Source organism: Ornithorhynchus anatinus, chromosome 5 (genome assembly GCF_004115215.2).
Source record: "Ornithorhynchus anatinus isolate Pmale09 chromosome 5, mOrnAna1.pri.v4, whole genome shotgun sequence".
In the NCBI taxonomy this organism is placed as follows: domain Eukaryota; kingdom Metazoa; phylum Chordata; class Mammalia; order Monotremata; family Ornithorhynchidae; genus Ornithorhynchus; species Ornithorhynchus anatinus.
In genome coordinates, this window is record NC_041732.1 from 10,488,688 (window position 1) to 10,510,781 (window position 22,094).

A 22,094-nucleotide genomic window follows, 5' to 3' on the forward strand; every position below is an offset into this window, starting at 1 on the left:
CTGCCTTCCCGATGGAAACGAGGAGAGAAAGGAAGCCCTAGAGAGCCGATTCCTCTGCACTCGGTAGCAGTGCTCCTCCGCCAAGCCAGTTCTAAAATCCAAGTCATATAAATAATGTAATCATCCCCAGGTTGTTCCTATCTGACCCCCAGCAGCACTTGGGAAGGGTCCAGGCCCTGGTTGAAGAAGCCCAGGATGTTAACCCCTTGCACTAATAGTGATAACAACAACTGTGGTGTCTGTCAAGTGCTTAGTCTGTGCCAAGCCCTGTGCTGAGCACTGGGGTAGGTCCACTACAGTCAGACCCCTTGACCTGCTCTTGATTCCAACTCAAGACTCAGTGGCCCGTTACCACACAGATGCTGAAGGGAAGGGGCTGTCAACCGTTAGAGAATCGATCGCATTTAGTGAGCGCTTATCATGTGCAGAGCACTGTACTAAGCACTTGGGAAAGTGCCAGATCACAGACTTGGTAGAAATGCTCCTGTGCCACAACGGAGCTCACAGTCTAGAGGGGGAGACAGACATTAATATCAGTAAATTACAGATACGGACATGAGTGCTGTTGGGCTGAAGGTGGGATGATTAGACTGTAAGCCCATCAGAGGGCAGGGACCGTCTCTATCTGTTGCCGCTTTGTACATTCCAAGCACTTAGTACGGTGCTCTGCACAGAGTAAGCGCTCAATAAATACCGTTGAATGAATGAAAGGTGTAGGGGAAATGAGGGCTTAGGCAGGAAAGGGCTCTTAGAGGAGTCGTCGATTTTAATAAAGCTTTGAAGGAGAGGAGAGTGGTGGTCAGCAGATATTAAGGGGGAGGGAACTCCAAGCCAGAGGCAGGAGGTGAAGGAGGTGTCGGTGGGTAGGGCTTTTCCAGGCTCCAGGCCCCTAACTTTGGACTGGAAGTCCCGTTCCCAGAACGAGATCCTTCCCTGCTATAATCTCGGCAGAGTGTCATCTGCTGGAGTAGATTAGGAACTCTTTGAGGGAATGGAATGACTTCAATTTCTCGTGCCGGCCCTCAGGTCCCTAGCAGAGTGCTCTACACACAGTAGGCACTCAGGAAGTGCTGTGATCGTAATGGGGACGGGGAGGGAAGGTGTGCCTCAGACCTGCTTATCGCGCCTTGGAATCAGAATCTCACCACTGCAGGGGGAAGGAGGCCCGGACAGCCCCACTTCCTCTCTACTCTTTAAGAGGGGAGGTTTGAGCGCATCCCGACCCTCGGCCACGGGGGCTGTGGGGAGCGGGACACTTACCCAGCGAACACGGTGCCCACCGCTGAGATGAACCACTCTGGGGAGTTGAAGCCGAGGATGGCGACGCTGTGGATGCGCTCCAGCCCGAGCTCCAGACGGCAGAGGTGAAAGGTCACACGTTTAGGGATGGAAAGGCACCGCCTCCAGCCCAAGCCACCAACCACCCCGCGCGGGTCAGAAACCCGTTCCCTTCAAATGCCTAATCAAGGGCCAGCAGCCGTCTGACACGTGCTCCTCTCCCTCTCCTTCCCCCGCAGCTGCAACAGCCTCTAAGGTGCACGGGGCTCCGGCAGTTTCAGCTGCAGCCGAGATTATCTTTTTCCTGCGCCTCCTTCGGCAAATAAATCCAATTTCCATTCTTTCAGCTGATAGTAGATGGCCCCGCCACAGCTCTGGGATCCTGCAGCCCTATCGATTAATCAATCGATCGTATTTATTGAGTCTTGACTATGTGCAGAGCACTGTAATAAGTACCTGGGAGAGTACGAAGCGACGGCATTAGCAGAAACATTTCCTGCCAATAACGAGCTCAGAGTCTAGAGGGGGAGATGGACATTAATAGGAATAAATAGGTAAGTGTGTATATAAAATTTAAAGATTTGGACGCAAGTGCTGAGGGGCCGGGGTGGATGTCAAAAGGTTCCAGATTGAAGCGCATGGATCACGCAGAAAAAATGCGAGCTGGGGAAAAGAGGGATTAATCAGGGAAGATCCTCCTACTCGCTGGGGAGAGGGGCAGGAGCAAGAACAAAGAAACCGTCTCGTCCTCTACAACCGTCCCTCCGCCAGTGCTTCTTGGCTATTCTCACCCTCCGCACCTGCTTCCCCGGTTCTGCGTCGGAGCCAAGGACGCAGCCCAGACCTGATCCCTCATCTCGGAATTCGGAGGAGTCATGGACTCAAAGACTCTTCATCCTGGAAGAACCTTTGTTTTTTTCTAGATGGTATTGAAGGGCTTACTATGTGCCAGGCATTGAACTAAGCAGCGGGGTAGATAATCAGGTTGGACGTAGTCCATGCCCCACACGGGACTCACCGTCTTAATCCCAATTCTACGCGTGAGGTGACTGAAGCCCAGAGAAGTTAAGTGGCTTGCCCCAAATCACACAGCAGACAAGTGGCAGAGCTGGAATTAGAACCCAGATCCTTCCGACTCCCTGGCCTGGGCTCTATCCACTAGGCCATACTGCTTCTCTACCTTTGAGAGATCATCTAGTCCATAACCAGGATGGCACCTAATCCATCCCACATCTCTGAGATTCTCATTTGGGTTTAAGGAGCCCGGTGCCTGGGATGAGGAACACACCTCTTTAATGGGAAGGGAGTCCCATCAGGCCTCAGGGTATTTGTTAAGCGCTTACTATGTGCAGAGCACCGTTCTAAGCGCTGGGGTAGACACAGGGTCATCAGGTCGTCCCACTTGAGACTCACAGTTAATCCCCATTTTCCAGATGAGGGAACTGAGGCACAGAGAAGTGAAGTGACTTGCCCACAGTCACACAGCTGACAAGGGGCAGAGCCGGGATTCGAACCCATGACCTCTGACTCCCAAGCCCGGGCTCTTTCCACTGAGCCACGCTGGCCATCAAAGCTCTCTTCCTGAGGACCACCCAAAGGGTCAGCTGGGGTCGATCCAGCGCTTCCTAAGATCCTGGAGAACGACATCTGAGCACCTTGGGAAAGTCAGCCCGACCCAGATCGTCCCACAGGAAGAGAGATGGTGCTGGGCCGGACGTGTTCCCTGCCAAGGGCTCTAATCCCGGGTCTCGGGAAGGGAGCCGGGTCTCAATTTGAGGGACGGGAGTGAGCGCCGGGCCCGCTCCCTTCAGAGGCTTTCGAGTTCCAGGCCAGGGGCCGCCTCGCCTTCTCACTCACCTGCAAGAAGCTCTTGGCGGCTTTCCGGGAGAGCAGGTAGTACTGGGAATAGGTGACTTTTTCCCACATGCCATTGCGCTTGCTGCCCAGGGCATTCAGAGAGCTGTACTTCTCCACCGCCGCTTTGAACATCTGGTGGACGGTGATGGGGGCGTGGGAGCAGGTGTGGTCCATCCGCAGCTTGACCAGCCCGTCGGCAGAAGTCGTCCACAGAGACTCTGAAAGTCGAGGGTCAGGCCCCATTAGCCATGGCAACATCCCTGCCCTCTCTTTGCCGTTTACTCAAAGAAACTCTCTTCCCCGCCCCTGCCTGCAGCCCCAAACCCAGTAGCTCAGCCTGGCCATCGACATCATGGAATCTTGGAGAAGGAGGAGTCTCAAGAGGTCACCGCATCCAGTCCCCTGTCTCCATCAGAGTCGGTGCCTCAACCGTCCAGGGCAAAATGGCTGCTCCTCATCAGGTTACGGGTCTCTTGTCCTCCTTATCGATCTTTTATTTTGAGTGCGAGGGCCAAAAGGGGACAGTGATTTTAGGAGTGTGGTGGGGCCTCGGAAGGGCAGACTGCAAAGCTGCCATTTTGGATCTCTTCAGCCCTGATCGGAAACACTCGGGTCTTATCAGAGATCTGGGATGAGCAAGGCTGGGAGTTCAGTTTTAACAGCCGAGAGGGCCGTAGCCCTCACCGCCTCCACGAGGCGGACACCTGGGTTTCTTATCAATTTCTCCGACCCCACTAGCTATCCAGTTTCATGGGAGAAACATTCCTCAAAGGGTTTCAAAGTCAGATCCTTGATTCAGGAGGAGGAGGCCAGGACCTCAAAGGGGCTAGCTATCTGGAGGGGGCTCCCGCCTCGTAAAAGTACCCGGGCCCCAGGGCGGGGTGAACCAGAAGAGTGAATTTTAAAAATTCCAACCTGGAACACCAGTGACCTCCACCTGCCTGGAGACAAGTGGGCTTTTCTTTGGGGTGGAGGTGGCCACGGTGGCCAGAGTGCAGGCTTTTAGGGGGAGGATTGGGTGACCAACCAGTCCTAAAGACGACGCCAGAAGATGCCTAGTGCCTCAGGGTTGGAGATGACCAAAGAAACAGCAGACAGGACAGATTGGAGGTGTCTTTACCCCACAGAATACCTATTCCAAGACTTTTTCTTGTATCTGAGCCTCATTAGACAAATGACCATTCAGGAAACGATTCCCATATTGAACAATCCTCACTACAAACCGGTCCTTCCTTCTACCTAATCTACATCCCACCTGCTGTGAATTCTTCTATTTCCTAGGAGAACTCAGAGAACAAGTGTTTATTCTCCTCCGGGGAGCAGTCTTTGCTCGATGCAGAGGCAGTGACTTCAAGAGTTTCCTTCACAAGCAATACAATTCCCTTCCAAAGCTCCGTCGGAGTGTAAGCTCCTTGTTGGGAGGGAGTGCTTCTTGTGTTTCTGTTGTGCTTGCTCGGGTGCTTTGTAGTCCACTGCCCACAGTAGACACTCATGAGTAGCTGATAGAGCACGGGCCCAAGAGGCAGAAGGTCATGGGTTCTAATCCCGGCTCCACCATTCGTCTGCTGGGTGACTTTGGGCAGATCACTTCACTTAGATGGGCCTCAGTTACCTCATCTGTACAGTGGGGATTGAGATTGTGAGCCCCACGCTGGACCGGGACTGTGTCCAAATCATTTGCTTGAATCCACCCCGGCAATTAGCACAGTGCCTGGCACATAGAAAGCGCTTAACAATACTACAATTATTATTAATAATAATATTAACATTATTAATAATAAATGCCATTACCTCTCTTACAGAATACGGTGGAAGAAAGAGCCTCCTTCCATCCCTCTTTATCTTCAGATAGTCTGAGGCGAAACCCCCTGCATCAATCACAGTGAAAGAGGGTGCGGCAAGAGGGTGTGGGAAGCAGTGTGACCTAGTGGAAAGAGCACGGGCCCGGGAGTCAGAGGACCTGGGTTCTCATCCCAGCTCTGCCACTTGTCTGCCGTGTGCTCTTGAGCAAGTCACAACTCCTCTGGGCCTCCCTTACCTCATCTGGAGAATGGGGGTTAAGACTGTGAACCTCATGTGGGACAGTGACTGCGTCCAACCCAATGAGCTTGTATCTACCTCAGTTCTTGGAATGCTGCCTGATACCTTGAGCATTTAACAAATTCCATAAAAAAATTAAATCAGTGAGAGCCCGAGCATGACCGAAGGCCTTCTAAGCTACCTGCTCTTGAACTCACTTGCCCCACTGCCAAAGTCCCCAGGTCATTCATTCAATCATATTTATTGAGCACTTAGTACGTGCAGAGCGCTGGACTGAGGGATTGGGAGAGCACAATACAAGAATAAACAGACACACGTTCCCTGCCCACATGGAGTTTAAGGTCGAGGAATCCATAGTCGAGGTGCTCCAGATGGGTTGCGGGGTCTACAAGTAACTACAGTCTCACAATCACTCACCTTCTTTCGGTTACAGAATGGGCCCTGATGCTCTAAATTCACTTTTCTCTCTCCTCCAGCCCCCAAATTTTACGCCCAACTGGCTGGGCAGGTTCATGCTGCCAACTTTCCAAGGGAAAGCCAACTGTTTGGATTCTCCGTTTCAGCCACTGGAAGGAGAGTTGTTAATAATAATAATAATGATAATAATGGTGCTTGCTAAGCGCTTACTATGTGTCAAGCACTGTTCTAAGTAGTGCTGGGGTAGATATAAATTTGGACAGAGTCCCTGTCCCATATGGGGCTAACAGTCTTCATCCCCATTCTACAGATGAGGTAACTGAGAAGTGAAGTGACGTGCCCAAGATGACACAGCCGGTAAGTGGCGGAGCCGGGATTAGAACCCAGGTCTTTCTGACTCCGAGGCCCGTGCTCTTATCCACAGAGCCATGCTGAGCGGCTCTAAGTTGAGCACAGGTCAGTTGGGATGAGTGCTCCTCTGAAACCTGGCACCCCAGGATCTCATGCCCTTAACGCTGACTCTTCCTCTTCACCCATCTGATAGAAAATCTGTTCCCCCCACAACGTGCTCGTTCTCTCAGCAATTCCCCAACTCTCCGGGCTTCGGGCACCAACTCCAACCCGATCCTCACTGTTAAACACCCGCTAACGTCCGGCAAGCCGGTTCCTCTTTTCCGTGACCGAGTCCCACTCGGGGTCTGCTTTTGCCAGGGTCTCCTGTGTCTGACGGCGGCCCCCACCCACCCCCTGGCCCCCAGCTGATAGGTGAGTTTCCCAGGGAAGGTCCCAGCCAACGAGGGACTAACGGGCAACTCGAGACCCCCAGCCCCCTCACTGTCGGTCAGAGAGGAGACCTATGCTCTCTATCTCCTTGGCCCGTTCTTGGGACCCGAGGCTCTGCCACCTGCCAGCTGCGTGACCGTGGGCAAGTCACTTCACTGGGCCTCAGTTCCCTCATCTGTAAAATGGGGATTAAGACTGCGAGCCTCACGTGGGACAACCCGATGACCCTGTATCTACCCCAGAGCTCAGAAGAGTGCTCTGCACATAGTAAGGGCTTCACAAATACCAACATTATTATCAAGTTCTTGCCCAGGCACGGCGAGAATCAGGCTGTGAACAGGTTTGCTCAAGCAGGATGTTCTCGGGGTGGAAGTCCTTGTCCTACACGGCTGAACGACTTCGGAACAGCCTTTCAAGTTGGCAGAGCATGAATCAGTGGGAGGGAGGGAGGGAAGGAGGAAAGGAAGGAGGGAGGGGTTGTCCTCTTCCCCACACATAAACTAGGGACTTTGGAACTTTGTCAGTGTCCCTTACTGGCCTCAGAGCACGGACCCGGGAGTCAGAAGTTCACGGATTCTAATCCCGGCTCTGCCACTTGTCTGCCGTGTGACCTTGGGCAAGTCACTTCACATCCCCGGGCCTCAGTTACCTCATCTGTAAAACGGGGATGAAGACCGTGACCCCCAAGTGGGACTGGAATTGTGTCCAACTCGATTTGTCTGTATCCGCCTCAGTCCTTAGAAGAGTGCCCAGCACAGAGTAAGAGTTTAACGAATATCTAAACTCTAGGACTAGGGAACCTGGACTGGTCATGGGTTCGGCTTACCTGGACGATTCCCAGGGCCAAGGGACCACCAATGACAGAGGGAGTCGATCCACCCACACTGAATGTACGTTCAATCAATCAGCAGTATTTCCTGAGCACTGTACTAGGCACTTGGGAGTGTCTGATAAAACAAAGTGCGCAGACACGCTCCTGGCCCGTAATGAGCTTATAATCCCTGTAGCTCAGCTCCACCACGCCGGGTGTGGCGGCTGGAGAAGGGTCACTGTGCAATGACCCTTTCCCCCTTCACCTCCCCTCAGCTAAGCCCCCTTTCTCTCTGCTCCTCCCCCCTCTTCCCCTCCCCTCAGCACTGTGCTCATTGGTATATATTTTTATTCCCCTATTTATTTTGTTAATGAGGTCTCCATCCCCTTGATTCTATTTATCGTGATGAAGTTGTTTTTGTCCCTCTGTTTCCCCCGATTAGACTGTGAGCCCGTCATTGGGCAGGGATGGTCTCTGTTGCTGAATTGTACATTCCAAGTGCTTAGTACAGTGCTCTGCACATAGTAAGTGCTCAATAAATACTATTGAATGAATGATTGAAGAGGAGAGGGAAAATGATCAACCGGGTGGGCAGAAGACATGTCCCAGGGCAAGTCCAACCTTCCTCTCGGGTCCCAGCCCTTTAGCCACTGGGAAGTGATAGCAGACCCATTAGAGGTTCAGCTCCTTGAAGGCAGGGAAAAATGTCACTTCTTCATTCTGAACTTCCCCAGCACCTACTGTGTCACTCAATAACAAATGCATCTTCTACAAATGATCTGGGCCTGTCACTCCCCTTCTTAAACACCTCCAGTGGTTGCCTATCGATCCCCGCTCCAAACAAAAACTCCTCACTCTAGGCTTCGAGGCTCTCCGTCACCTTGCCCCTTCCTACCTCTCCTCCCTTCTCTCTTTCCACCGCCTACCCCGCACGCTCCGCTCCTCCGCCGCCCACCTCCTCGCCGTCCCTCGGTCTCGCCCGTCCCGCCGTCGACCCCCGGGCCGCGTCCTCCCGCGGTCCCGGAACGCCCTCCCTCCTCACCTCCGCCAAACTGATTCTCTTCCCCTCTTCGAAACCCTACTTAAAACTCACCTCCTCCAAGAGGCCTTCCCAGACCGAGCTCCCCTTCTCCCTCTACTCCCCCTACCGCGCCCCCTCCACCTCTCCGCAGCTTAACCCTCTTTTCCCCCCGTTTCCCTCTGCTCCTCCCCCTCTCCCTTCCCCTCCCCTCAGCACTGTCCTCGTCCGCTCGACTGTATATATTTTCATTACCCTATTTATTTTGTTAATGAAATGTACATCGCCTCTATTCTATTCAGTCGCCATTGTTTTTACGAGACGTTCTTCCCCTCGACTCTATCTATCGCCATCGTTCTCGTCTGTCCGTCTCCCGCGATCAGACCGTGAGCCCGTCAAACGGCAGGGACCGTCTCTATCTGTTGCCGACGTGTTCATTCCAAGCGCTTAGTACAGCGCTCTGCACATAGTAAGCGCTCAATAAATACTACTGAATGAATGAATGAATAGTCCCTCCAAAAAGGTGGAGCAGAGAGGATGGGAGGGAGAAATGACAACTTTAAGCACAGACATTGTGCTTAATACAGTGCTCTGCGAATGGTAAGGGTTCAATTTTTTTTTTTTAATTGGTATGTGTTAAGCATGTGTTCTAAGCGTTGATATAAGCTAGTTAGGTTCGACATAGTCCCTGTCCCTCTTGGGGCTTACAGTCTAAGCAGGAGGAAGAACAGGATAACTGAGTCCCAGAGAAGTTAAGTGACTTGCCCAAGGTCACACAAGGCCCATCTCCTCCAAGAGGCCTTCCCAGACTAAGCCCCCCCCCTTCCTCTTCTCCCACTCCCTTCTGCGTCACCCTGATTTGCTCCCTTTGTTCTTCCCCCCTCCCAGCCCCACAGCACTTACATACATAGCTGTAAGCAGTATGACCTTGAGCAAGTCATTTCACTTCTCCGTGTCTCAGTTACCTCATCTGTAAAATAGGGATGGAGACGATGGAGACCGTGAGCCCCACATGGGACAGGGACTGTGTCCAACCCGATTTGCTCGTATCCACCCCAGCGCTTAGTACAGCGCCTGGTACACAGCGTTTAACCAATACCACAATTATTATTATTACTCTGACCAAGCAATTGGTCAAAGAGGTCAGAGACCATTTGTCCCTCTGCAGCTGCACGGGGGCTCACAACTCCATGCCATCTGGCAGCTTGCTTATAGCGGGGCTGGGTTTTTTTTGTCTTCCTATTCTTTGCATGAACCAAGATGCTTCCAGGATGCTCCCAGCCTCTCATATGGATTTGACTGTTGAGAAGCTCTGAATTCAGCTCCACTGAGCCACCCATGTGGATCTCCTGGCCAACTCTCTCATGTCCACCCCCAATTTGTCCATCCCACCTCAAGTTCCAACATCATCCTTGCAAGGGATGGCCTGCAATCAGAGGAGGAGTACAGCAGTCCCTGGGGCTAGTTGCTTAATTTCTCTGTGCCTCAGTTCCCTCATCTGTAAAATGGGGATTAAGACTGCGAGCCCCACTTGGGGCTGTGTTCCACCTGATCAGCTTGGATCTATACCATTGCTCGGAATAGTGGTCGGCTCACTGTGTTTAACAAATATCAGACAAAAGGAAGAGAACAGAGAAGGCTCAGGGTGAATAGTACGCTTACTGTGTCATGAGGGATATCCTGTATGTCGGTGAATCTGAAACAGTCTGCAAACATCAATGGGCCGCAAATGATCTCTCTGGTTTGCGTGAGCTGTCGGCATTCCTTGATGTCCTGATAGTCTCCACTTCCTCCTCCCCATTTCATTAGTAATAATAATAGTTGTTAAATGCTTACTATGTGTCAAGCGCTACACTAAGCACGGGGTAGATACGAGATAATCGGTTCCTCATGGGGCTCGCGGTCTAAGTAGGAGATATTGAATCCCCGTTTTGCAGATGAGGGAACTGAGGGAGAGGGATTAGAACCCAGGTCTTCTGACTCCCAGACCTGCGTTCTTTTCAAGAGGCCATGCTGCTTCTCAAGTCACTGAGAGAAGAGAGGACAGAAAATCTGCCAACAGCAAGAGACACTCAAGCATTCTCTCTGACTTGCTCACTCCTCATTCTCCCCTCCCTCTCTCCAACACGGTCCCATAAAAACCCAACTTACAGGACTGGAAAGGAATGGTTAACAGTCGCTGAGATTCATTTTCATTCGGCCCTGGGCCGGTACTGCGACGTGGCTTCGGGGATAGAGCACAGGCCTGGGAGTCAGAAGGCCCTGGGTTCTAATCCCGGCTCAGCCACACGTCTGCTGTGTGACCTTGGGCAAATCACTTCACATCTCTGGGCCCGAGTTACCTCATCTGTAAAATGGGGATTAAGAGTGCGAGCCCCACGGGGGACAGGGACCGTGTTCAACTCGATTAACTTGTACCTCCCCCAGCCCTTAGGATAGTGATTGGCACAGGGTAAGCACTTAACCAGCACCATAATTATTACTATTATTATCCATTTTATCCTACCCATTCTCCCCGTTGCATGTTATATGGCTCCTTGTTCACAACACCACGTCTACCAATCCAGCACATTTCACCCGGATCCCACAACATTGGAATACTTGCTTTAATATCGCCAGTGCAACGTTGAGCAGAAAAGGAGTGGGGATCCTGGTTCAAAGTCAGGGAGAACAATGAAGAATCCTGAAGGAGTTGATTTTTCCATTTTCCTAGGCCCTGGGTAAGGGGATGCTGCCAAAAACTGGGTTTCTTCTCTCATTTGGGAGGAGGAGGAGGAGGAGGAGGAGGTGATGATGGAGAGAGAGCCTGGGAAGTTGCTTTTGGCTAAAGGCTGAATGAGCTGATTATTCTTTTTCAAGGCAGCAAATTGCCATGAATAGAGAAAGAAGTCGTTTTTCAGGTTAGGCTGTGGGATGCATTGCAGGCTGAAAACCAGAGATTAAAGCTGAGCATTGACTGCAAGGCAAGTGGGAGCTAAATCCCCACCTAACTGAGAAAAGAAAAACATATTTTACAATATGTCACCTCACCCCAGAGTCAGTTCAACTCCTCCAGCCCAGAGCCACTGTGCCCTGCACGCCACCTGCACGACCGATCAACTAGGCTACCGCACACTTCGCATTACCGGCTGGCTGGAAACAAAACCCTAGTCTTCCCCATGCAGTCCGAAACCGGTGGATCGGCCGACAGCCCGCTGACGCGCCGTGACTTCTACAACTTGTCCGTCAGTCGATCGTATTTATCGCGCGCTTATTGTTTGCGGAGCACTGTACAACAATATAACAGACACATTCCCTGTTCGCAGTGAACTTAAAGTCTAGGGGGGAAATAGAAAATAATATAAATAAAACAACAGATATGTATGTAAGTGCTGTGGGGCTGGGAGGGGGGATGAATAAAGGGAGCAAGTCAAGGCGACGCAGAAAGGAGTGGGAGAAGCTTAAAGGAGGGCTTAGGCAGGGAAGGCTGCTTAGGCCCTGAATGGCATTTATTAAGTGTCTACTAAGTGGTAAGCACTGGGGTAGGAAAATTATGACATTGGACACAGTCCCTTTCCCACACAGGAGTTTGCGACCTGTCTTATTCCCATTTCCCAGATGAGGAACCTGAAGCCCAGAGACTTTGCCACCGCAGCAGGCAAACGGTGGAACTGACACTAGAAGTGGGCGTCTCCTGACATGAGCCCTAAGCTTTCTGCTAGGCCGCAGTCTAAGATCGCCTCAGATATCCTGTTTCCCCATGCTTGGCACCCTCCTCCTTCCCCACCCACATTTCTGCTTCTCTGGCCTTCCCCGGTATCTTATCAATCCACCCTTTATGAGCCTGTGGCTAGGAATGCCTAGGAGCACAGCCTTCTGGGCCCCCGAATGAAAGAGCTTGAATAAGCAGGAGAAGTTGCTCTGAATTAGGCTCAAAAAAGGAAATATGTCAGCAGATGAAAAATCCTTGGTTTCTTTATCTGTGGGAAAAGAGCGGGGCGGACTCGGTCCCAGAGAATGGGGCACACTGTTCCAGCAGCCACCCTGGAGATGCTGTGGGCTCGCACTGGAGCAAAGGTTATTCACAGGCTCTGGAAAAACACCCCTGCCAGAGGGAAAGTGTTTCCTCCGGGTGCTGAGAGGAGGGAGTCCTCAGATACCCAACCCCGGGGACCGCTGGCCTAGCAGAAAGCACCGGGCTCAAGTCAGGAGACCCGCGGTTCTACTTTGCCAGGATGGCAAAGCCTCTCTGGACCTCAGGTTCCTCACCTGGGAAACGGGAGTAAGACAGATGGCGAGGCCCCGTGTGGGAAAGGGACTGTGTAAAAATCTCATAATCTACCTACCCCAGTGTAGGTAGCTAGGTAGTAGGCACTTAATAAATGCCATTCTTATTATTAATATCATTCAATTGTATTTACTGAGTGCTCACTGTGTGCAGAGCACTGTGCTAAGTGCCTGGGAGAATACAATATAACAATAAACAGACACATTCCCTGCCCACAATGAGTTTATCATCAATAACAACAGTAATGGCTTCTCTTAAGCATTTACTATGTGTCAAGCACTATTCTAAGTGCTGGGGAAGATACAAACTAATCATGTTGGACAAAGTCCCCGTCCCATATGGGGCTCACAGGCTTAATCTCCATGTTACAGATGAGGTAACAGACACGGAGAAGAGAAGAAGCGACTTGCCCGAGGTCCCACAGCAGACAAGCGGCAGAGCCAGGATTAGAACCCAGGTCCTTCTGACTCCCAGCCCCACGGTCTACTCACTAGGCCACGCTGCTTCCCCCATAAATTGGGAACACGACGGAGAGCAGGAAGTCAAGAATACAGGACCTGCTTGCCTTCGCTTGATAATAAAGAGGAAAGAAGGAGGGACGGTTCCTGGTCTCTCCCGCTCAGCCCAGAGGATCACAGTCAGGGCCAGGTGCGAGAAGGGCAGGAGTTTGAATCCTCTTCTAGGCTCTCCCGCGTCTTCATCTCAGGCCCAGATGGATTCCAGCAGCCCCAGCTGCAGAGAGCTTGATGGAAACCCTGATTTTAATGATAATAATAACGAGGGTATTTATGAAGTGCTTACTCTTCTAGCCCACGCGCTGGGCTAGAAACAAGAAAATGAGATTGGATGTGGTCCTGGGTTCCTATTTTATAGCAGAGGGAAACTGAGCCGTTGAAAGATTAAGTGATTTGCCTGAAGTAGACAGCAGGCCAGTGGCAGAGAGGGGATCAGAACTGTGCCCTCTACACTAGAGGAGAAGCGGCGTGGCTCAGTGGAAAGAGCCCGGGCTTGGGAGTCCGAGGTCATGGGTTCGAATCCCGGCTCTGCCACTTATCAGCTGTGTGACTGCAGGCAAGTCACTTAATTTCTCTGTGCTCAGTTAACTCACGTAAAATGGGGATGAAGACTGTGAGCCTCACGTGAGACAACCCGATTACCCTGTATACTCCAGCGCTTAGAACAGTGCTCTGCACATAGGAAGCGCTTAACAAATATCAACATTATTATTATTAGGCCAGGTTCCTTCCCAGAGTGAATTCTGTGACTTTAGCCAAGTACCAGACTGCCAAGTCCCTGGATCTGCCTCCCGGCCTCACAGAGAAGGGAAGGGAACCGAACTCGTCTCCGTGGAGAGAAAATCCTGTTCTTCAAGGGCCACAGCGTATTCGGAGAAGAGACTCTGAATCGAGAGAACTGCCACAGACAAGGCCGTCCCCTCAAGGTAATGGTCTAAACCCTTTACGGGGCGCGTTAAACTCAAATCAGATCACAGATGGAGGTTGAAAACAAGGGCATGAGGGGAGTTTGCAACAGAAAAGCTGGGTAGGGTAGGTGAAGAGTCAAACAAGGTTAAACCAGAAGGGGCTGAGAATACGAGAGAGATCACGACCCTCAGCCGCCCATGACCCTCAGCAGCATATGACTCTCAGGAACCTTCAAGAAGCAGCGTGCCTTAGTGACCAGATCATGGGAATCGGAAGGACCCGAGTTCTAATCACAACTCTGCTACGTGTCTGCAGTGAGGCCTTGCGCAAGTCAGTCCACGTCTCCGGGCCTCAGTTCATTCATTCATTCAATAGTATGTATTGAGCGCTTACCATGTGCAGAGCACTGTACTAAGTGCTTGGAATGTACAATTTGGGAACAGATAGAGACGATCCCTGCCCATTGACGGGCTTACAGTCTAATCGGGGGCGACGGACAGACAAAAACAAGAGCAATAAATAGAATCAGTAAAAGGGGGATAAGACTTGTGTGCCCCATGTGGAACACGGACCTCCTCCAACCCGATTAACTCGTATCTACCCCAGTGCTTAGTAGGAGAAGCCGCGTGGCTCAGTGGAAAGATCCCGGGCATGGGAGTCCGAGGTCATGGGTTTGAATCCCGGCTCTGCCACTTGTCAGCTGTGTGCCTGTGGGCAAGTCACTTCACTTCTCTGTGCCTCAGTGACCTCATCTGGAAAATGGGGATTAACCGTGAGCCTCACGTGGGACAAGCTGATTACCCTGTATCTACCCCAGCGCTTAGAACAGTGCTCTGCACATAGTAAGCGCTTAACAAATACCAACATTATTACAGTCTTAAATACCATGAAAAACCCCATCTGTGAGGTAATTGAGCACCTGGCCTCTGACCTTCGGTAACTCACGGGGCCCTAACCCTCAACAACCCACTGGACACTTGGACCACAGCCCTCAGCCGAGGCCATGACTCTCCGAAAATCTTTGACCCTCAGAAACCCGTGGGGCAACCGGGCACCTGGACCATAATAATAACTGCGGTACTTGCTAAGTGCTACGAGCCAAGGACTGTACTAAGCTCTGAAGTAGCCACAAGGTAATCGGGGCAGACCCGGCCCCTGTCACACACGGGGTTCACGATCTAAGTACCCTCAGCAACCTATGGGGCAACTGGAAACCTGGACCATAATAATGATTGAGGTATTTGCTACGTGCTATATGCCAAGCACTGAACCGAGCTCTCAGGTGGGCACAAGACAATCGGGTCAGACCCAGCCAGTCACACATGGGCCTCACTTGTCTAAGGACTATCAGCCACCTATGGGGCAACGGGGCACCTCCATCACGACCCTCGGCAATCCACGGAGCATTTGGGGGTGACAGCTTAGGACAGTGTTTTGCACACAGTGAGCTCTCAGTAAATACGACGGAATGATTCTAGTTCAGGCTCAATTCACACCCAGTCTGTCTCCCCCTCTAAACTCATTGTGGGCAGGGACGGTGACTGACGGATGAGCTCGGCTCCTGTGTGCCACCGTCCAGGGCCAGCTCCCAATATTTCCAGCCACTACATGATCTTTACCTGTGCCTCACCAGCTTGCAATAACCAAACAGAAGCCATGCCACCCGAGGCAGAACGATAGCCATTCAGACCTGATCTTCTGTCTCCGATAGTGACTCCAATTAAATACTTGAAGGAACGCTGGGATGACGGTCGCTCTCTTCGACATCCAGCTTCTTGATTGGGGATGTCTTGCCTAACACTCAAAGCCAGAATGGGCCAGAAGGTCATTAAAAAAAGGCCCGGGGGGGGGGGGGGTCGGTGTCCTTGTGGACCGTTCTGGACCCCCTCTGGTTCTGAAGGTTTCCTTAGAGAAGCAGCGTGGCTCAGTGGAAAGAGCACGGGCTTTGGAGTCAGAGGTCATGGGTTCGAATGCAAGCTCTGCCACTTGACAGCTGTGTGACTGTGGGCGAGTCACTTAACTTCTCGGTGCCTCAGTTACCTCATCTGGAAAATGGGGATTAACTGTGAGCCTCACGTGGGACGACCTGTTTACCTTGTATCTCCCCCAGTGCTTAGAACAGTGCTCTGCACATAGTAAGCGCTTAACAAATACCAACATTATTATTACTTGTTGGAAGCAGGGAAAGAGTTACTCGGAGTCAGTTAGCAAAGCATGCCGTTCATTCATTCATTCGGTGGTATTTATTGAGCGCTTACTATGTGCAAAGAACTGTACTAAGCTCTTGGGAGAGTACAACAATAACTCCGAAGTAGAACATCTTCCTTTACGTGCACACTTACCTCTCCCCTCCTCAACTCTCAAGTGCTCACACCAGGATTTTCTGGTAATGATCTCTACCTAGAATGCTTAACTTTTTTCTCTAGTGGATCTCTCCTCCACAAATTTATCTAAATTCTCCTTGAGCCTATCGATCTTTTGGCCTGCACAACTGTTCGATCGATCGTATTTACTGAGCACTTACTGTTGTGAAGAGCACTGTCCTAAGCGCTTGGGAGAGGGCAATCTAACAGAGTTGGTAGACATGTTCCCCTCCCACATTCCCTGGAGTCATCCTCTGGGTGAAAAGGTTTTTCCTTTCTTTCTGTACCCTTTAAAGCACTTAATATTCACCCCTTCCTCAGCACCATGGCATTTATGCACATATCCGTTATCAGCTGTGTGACTGTGGGCAAGTCACTTAACTTCTCTGGGCCTCAGTTACCTCATCTGTAAAATGGGGATGAAGACTGTGAGCCCCACGTGGGACAACCTGATTCCCCTGTGTCTACCCCAGCGCTTAGAACAGTGCTCTGCACATAGTAAGTGCTTAACAAATACCAACATTATTATTATTATAATTTCTCTCCCCCTCTAAACTATAAGCTCTCTGAAGGCCGAGATCACGTCTACCAACCCTATCGCACTGTATTCTTCCAAGTGCTTAGCACGACGCTCGGCACAGAGTAAGCACTCAATAAACACAGTGATGGATCGATTTCTCTGAGGTAATAAGAAGGGTATTTATTGAGTAGCTACTGTAGACAGTGTATTATACTAAGCCCCTGGGAAGAACTCTGTGGCTGCTGCTGGTTCAAGGTTTTCTGCATTCATCCTGGATCCTCAGGATATGGATCCCAGCACCACCAGTTCTCCTAGAAAGCAGGAGAAACCTCTCACGTGCTAGTCTCTCTCGTTCCGACACTATGCACGCACACCATTTCTTCAAAAAACACCTCGAGCCTAAACAGGCTCATCGATCAGTGGTATTTATTGAGCTCTTACTTGTGTGCAGAGCACCGTTCTAAGAGCTTGGGAGAGTAGCATATGAAGAGTTGGTTCCTCGCGCTCACATTGTCAGAAGAACGCTTCCTAATTCCCTAGCAGCATTCTAGCCAAAATGCCGCACATGATATGGCAGAACTGAATCTGTTTAAGAGTCCTGTCTCAAATATATATATATATATTTTTAAAGGTGCTTGTTAAGCACTTACTATGTGCCAGGGATTGTACTAAGCACTGGAGTAGATACAAAATAATCAGGTCTCACAAGGGGTTGAATCTAAGACTATTTCAACAGCTCCCTCTCCCTACCTCCTAATAATAATAATAATGTTGGTATTTGTTAAGCGCTTACTAGGTGCAGAGCACTGTTCTAAGCGCTGGGGTAGATACAGGGTAATCAGGTTGTCCCACGTGAGGCTCATAGTCTTAATCCCCATTTTACAGATGAGGTAACTGAGGCACTGAGAAGTTAAGTGACTGCCCAAAGTCACAGCTGACAGATGGCGGAGCCGGGATTAGAACCCATGACCTCTGACTCCCAAGCCCGGGCTCCTTCCACTGAGCCACGCTGTTTCTCTAAGCACTGGAGTAGATACAACATAATCAGGTCCCACATGGTGCTGAATTAAGAATATTTCAACAGCTCCCTCTCCCTACATCCTAATAACAATAGTAACCGTGGTATTTGTTAAACGTTTACTATGTGCCGCGCACCGTACTAAGCACTGGGGTGGATACGAGCAAATCGGGTTGGACACAGTCCCTGACCCATACGGGCCTCACGGTCTTAATCCCCATTTTACCGACGAGGGAACTGAGGCACAGAGAAGTGAAGCGTCTTGCCCAGGGCCACGGCAGACAAGTGGCAGAGCCGGGATCAGAACCCATGACCTTCTGACTCCCAGATCCGGACTCTATCCATTATGCCACGCCACTTCCCCATCACAACCTCCCATCACAACCAGCCAACTCCCCAAGGAGGTCGGAGACCACACGGGCTTGCTCGATTCTCTTTCCAGCTGGGTTCACCCAATATTGGGTCTGTTCGGAAAGTCGGTCTGTCCGTCATATTTACTGAGCGCTTACTGTGTGCACAGCACCAGATTAAGTGCTAGAGAGAGCACAATGTAACAATAAACAGACACATTCTCTGCCCACAGAGAGCTTCCAGTCTATAGGACGAGGCAGGGCAGGGATGTCTACTATCTTTCCCTATCCTTACACCCAACACCAGGCTGCTAATAGTGCCTTTATTAGGCAATCCTAATTATGCAAAATCCTTCCAAAGTCTCAACTCTGGGGATTGGACACATAATAATAATGTTGGTATTTGTTAAGCGCTTACTATGTGCAGAGCACTGTTCTAAGCGCTGGGGTAGATACAGGATGATCAGGTTGACCCACGTGGGGCTCACGGTTTTTATTAATCTCCATTTTACAGCTGAGGTAACTGAGGCACAGAGAAGTGAAGTGACTTGCCCACAGTCACACAACTGACAAGTGGCGGAGCCTGGATAATAATAATAATAATAATGTTGGTATTTGTTAAGCGCTTACTATGTGCCGAGCACTGTTCTAAGCGCTGGGGTAGACATAGGGGAATCAGGTTGTCCCACGTGGGGCTCACAGTCTTAATCCCCATTTTACAGATGAGGGAACTGAGGCACAGAGAAGTTAAGTGACTTGCCCACAGTCACACAGCCGACAAGTGGCAGAGCTGGGATTCGAACTCATGAGCCCTGACTCCAAAGCCCGTGCCCTTTCCACTGAGCCACGCTCAAACCCATGACCTCAGACTCCCAAGCCCAGGCTCTTTCCACTGAGCCACACTGCTTCTCAACACACACATTACGGGTAATCTCAGGGCCCGTCTTCACCTCCACCACTTCCATCCTCATTATTGATGGTATTTATTTAGCGCACACTCCTCCAAGAGGCCTTCCCAGACTGAGCTCCCCTTTACCCTCTGCTCCTTCTACCACCCCCCCCCCCCCCCCGGCAGCTAAACCCTCTTCTCCCCCCTTTCCCTCTTCTCCTCCCCCTCTCCCATCCCATCCCCTCAGCACTGTCCCCGTCCGCTCGACTGTATATATCTTCATCACCCTATTTATTTTGTTAATGAGATGTACATCACCCTGATTCTATTTATCTGCTACCGTTTTAATGAGATGCTCTTCCCCTCGATTCTATTTATTGCCATTGTTCTCGTCTGTCCGTCTCCCCCGATTAGACCGTAAGCCCGGCAAAGGGCAGGGACTGTCTCTATCTGTTACCGATTTGTACGTTCCAAGCGCTTAGTACGGTGCTCTGCACGTAGTAAGCTCTCAATAAATACTATTGAATGACCTATGTGCAGAGCCCCTGGGAGACTACAATACGATTGGAGGTAGTAGACATGTCTCCTGCCCTCGAGGATCTTACAGCCTAGAGCCTGAACCCCAAATTATTATGCTTTTAAGTGCTTAAGAAATACCGCAATTACTGTGGGCCTCCTCACCGGGGGGCTAGGGAGCCGACGAAGCAGCTTAGCCCAAGGGCTAGTGCCTAGGCTTGGGAGCCAGAGGACCTGGGTTCTAATCCCGACTCCACCACTTGACTGCTGGGCAAGCTTGGGCAGGTCACTTAACATCTCCGGGCCTCAGCTCCCTCATCTTTAAAATGGGGATTCAACCGCTGTTCTCCCTCCTACTTAATTTTCGAGCCCCACGAGGGACCTGATTGTCTTGCATCTACTCCGGCGCTTATTACGATGCATGACACACGGCAAGAGCTTAGCAAAAATCACAATTAGAGCAGCAGTGGGACCTAGTGGAAAAAGCACAGACCTGGGAGTCGGGGGACCTCGGTTCTAATCCTGTCTCTGCCCCTTGTCTACTGTGTGACTCTGGGTAAGTCACTTAACTTCTCCGTGCCTCAGTGACCGCATTTGTAAAACGAGGATTAAGAAGGTGAGGCCTCAGTGGGACAGGGATTATGTCCAACCTGATGATCTTGTATCTATCCCAGTGCTTAGTACAGTGCCTGGCACATAGTAGGCACTTAATATCTTTAAAAAAAAAGACCCCTGGGCTGGCGAGAGCTCTAGGAGGCCCCATCCTCTGTGTTGGAGAGGGAGATGGAGCAATTAGGTTGCGGTTACCCCACGGCAGCTGTCTCTGCCCCTCGTCCCCAAGCCACCTTCTCTCTCTTAGGGTTTGCGTGCCCGTCACTAACGGGAGATATCTATTTTCAGTTCCTGCTCTCCTTGGAAAGCGACAGAAAGGAAATCCATCTCCTGAGCCTGCGCCTTTCTCGCCCACAAAAGCCGTCTTTGTGCGGGGCTATAATGGCTTTTCTGTGGCTGACGCTGCGTGGAGTGTCCTGGGGAGCCAGGCCATTTGGTCATCTTGGAACCCGGTGTCGGGGAATAGCCCAGGAGCTGCTCCGGGTTTCTTGGGAACCAGGGAGCGAGCCAAGCGCCCCTGGGATGACCCTGCCACTGGGCCCCGGAATGCCCACCTGCGGCCCGCTAAACCTGGAGGGAACAGTCGGCCACCGAGAGGGCGGCGGAGAGACAGAGACAGAAAGAGAGACCGAGAAAGAGCCAACATTCCAGCTCCGTGTTCTCCTGAAATAGTTCCATCCCCCTCATTAGACAATAAGCTCGTTACCGACAGGAAAACCGACTGCTAATTCTCTTGTATTGTTCTCTCCCAAGTGCTTTGTACAGTCTTGGCTTAGTACAGTGCTCTGCACTGCACAAAATATACTCTCTATATGTAATATATATACTATATATATATAATATAAATATCACTGATCGATTAAATGCTTTGAGAGCAGGAGATAAGTTTTACAACCATTGTACTCTCCCCAGTGCTTAGTACATTGCCTAGCAGTAAGGAGGTGCTCAGTAAGTGTCACTGATTGATTGGTAGAACAACCCTGAAGACCCTTTCGCCAGTCCTATAGAAGCGCCTCTGCAGTACAACGGAAACAGAGACAGAAGTGTCTGGTCTGCAACAGGGAAGAAATGTGGACTCATAGCAGGAGAAAATAATTGTCTTTCCCTGACTAAACTCCCATCTTCCCTTCCCTCCCACCTCCTTGTCGCCAATGCACTAGTGGACAGAGCCCGGGCTTGGGAGTCAGAGCACGTGGCTTCTAATCCCGGCTCTGCCGCTTGTCTGCTGTGTGACCTTGGGCAGGACACTTAACTTCTCTGTGCCTCAGTTACCTCATCTGTAAAATGGGGATTAAGACTGAGCCCTACATGGGATACCTTGATTACCTTGCATCTACCCCAGCACTTAGAACAGTGCTTGGCACGTAGTAAGCGCTTAATATCATCATCATTATTGTTATTACCCCTTAATCACTTTGATACCCACCCGAGCCCCACAGCACTTATATACATATCCTTGTTCTCTAATAACTGTAATGTATTTTAATACCTGCCTCCCCCTGTATATCCTTGTGGGCTTCCTTTGGGAAGCAGCATGACCTAGTGGAAAAAGCACAGGCCTGGGAGTCTAAAACACCTGGGGTCCAATTCCGGATCTGCCACTTGTCCGCTGTGTGACCTTGGGCAAGTCCCTTTATGTCTCTGTGCATCAGTTACCTCATCTGTAAAATGGGGATTAAGACTGTGGGACAGGGACAGTGTCCAACCTGATTACCTTGTATCTACCCTAGCAATTAGTATTATTAGCAGGGATCACGTCTACCAACTCTGTTGTCCTGTGCTCTCTCAAGCACTAAGGACAGTGCCCTGCACCCAGCAAGCACCCAATAAATGCTATTGATTGATGGATTGATTCTGCCTTCCCTCCAAGCTCAGAGAGTAACCTCAATGCCTGTTCATCAGTTAACCCTTCTCGGTATAACTGAAGGATT

At 50.8% G+C, this 22,094-nt stretch overlaps 1 protein-coding gene across 3 annotated transcripts in view; it reads right to left on the bottom strand.

Moving 5' to 3' along the window:
* Positions 1 to 22,094, bottom strand: part of ACSBG1 (acyl-CoA synthetase bubblegum family member 1) — a 72,570-nt gene that overhangs the window by 24,535 nt on the left and 25,941 nt on the right. For all 3 annotated transcript variants that reach the window (XM_029065450.2, XM_029065452.2, XM_029065451.2), the window contains 2 exons: positions 3,136 to 3,353; positions 1,261 to 1,349 (listed from right to left, as the gene is read on the bottom strand). In XM_029065450.2, the coding sequence (XP_028921283.1) occupies positions 1,261 to 1,349; positions 3,136 to 3,353 (307 nt within the window). The remainder of the gene's footprint in view (positions 1 to 1,260; positions 1,350 to 3,135; positions 3,354 to 22,094) is intronic.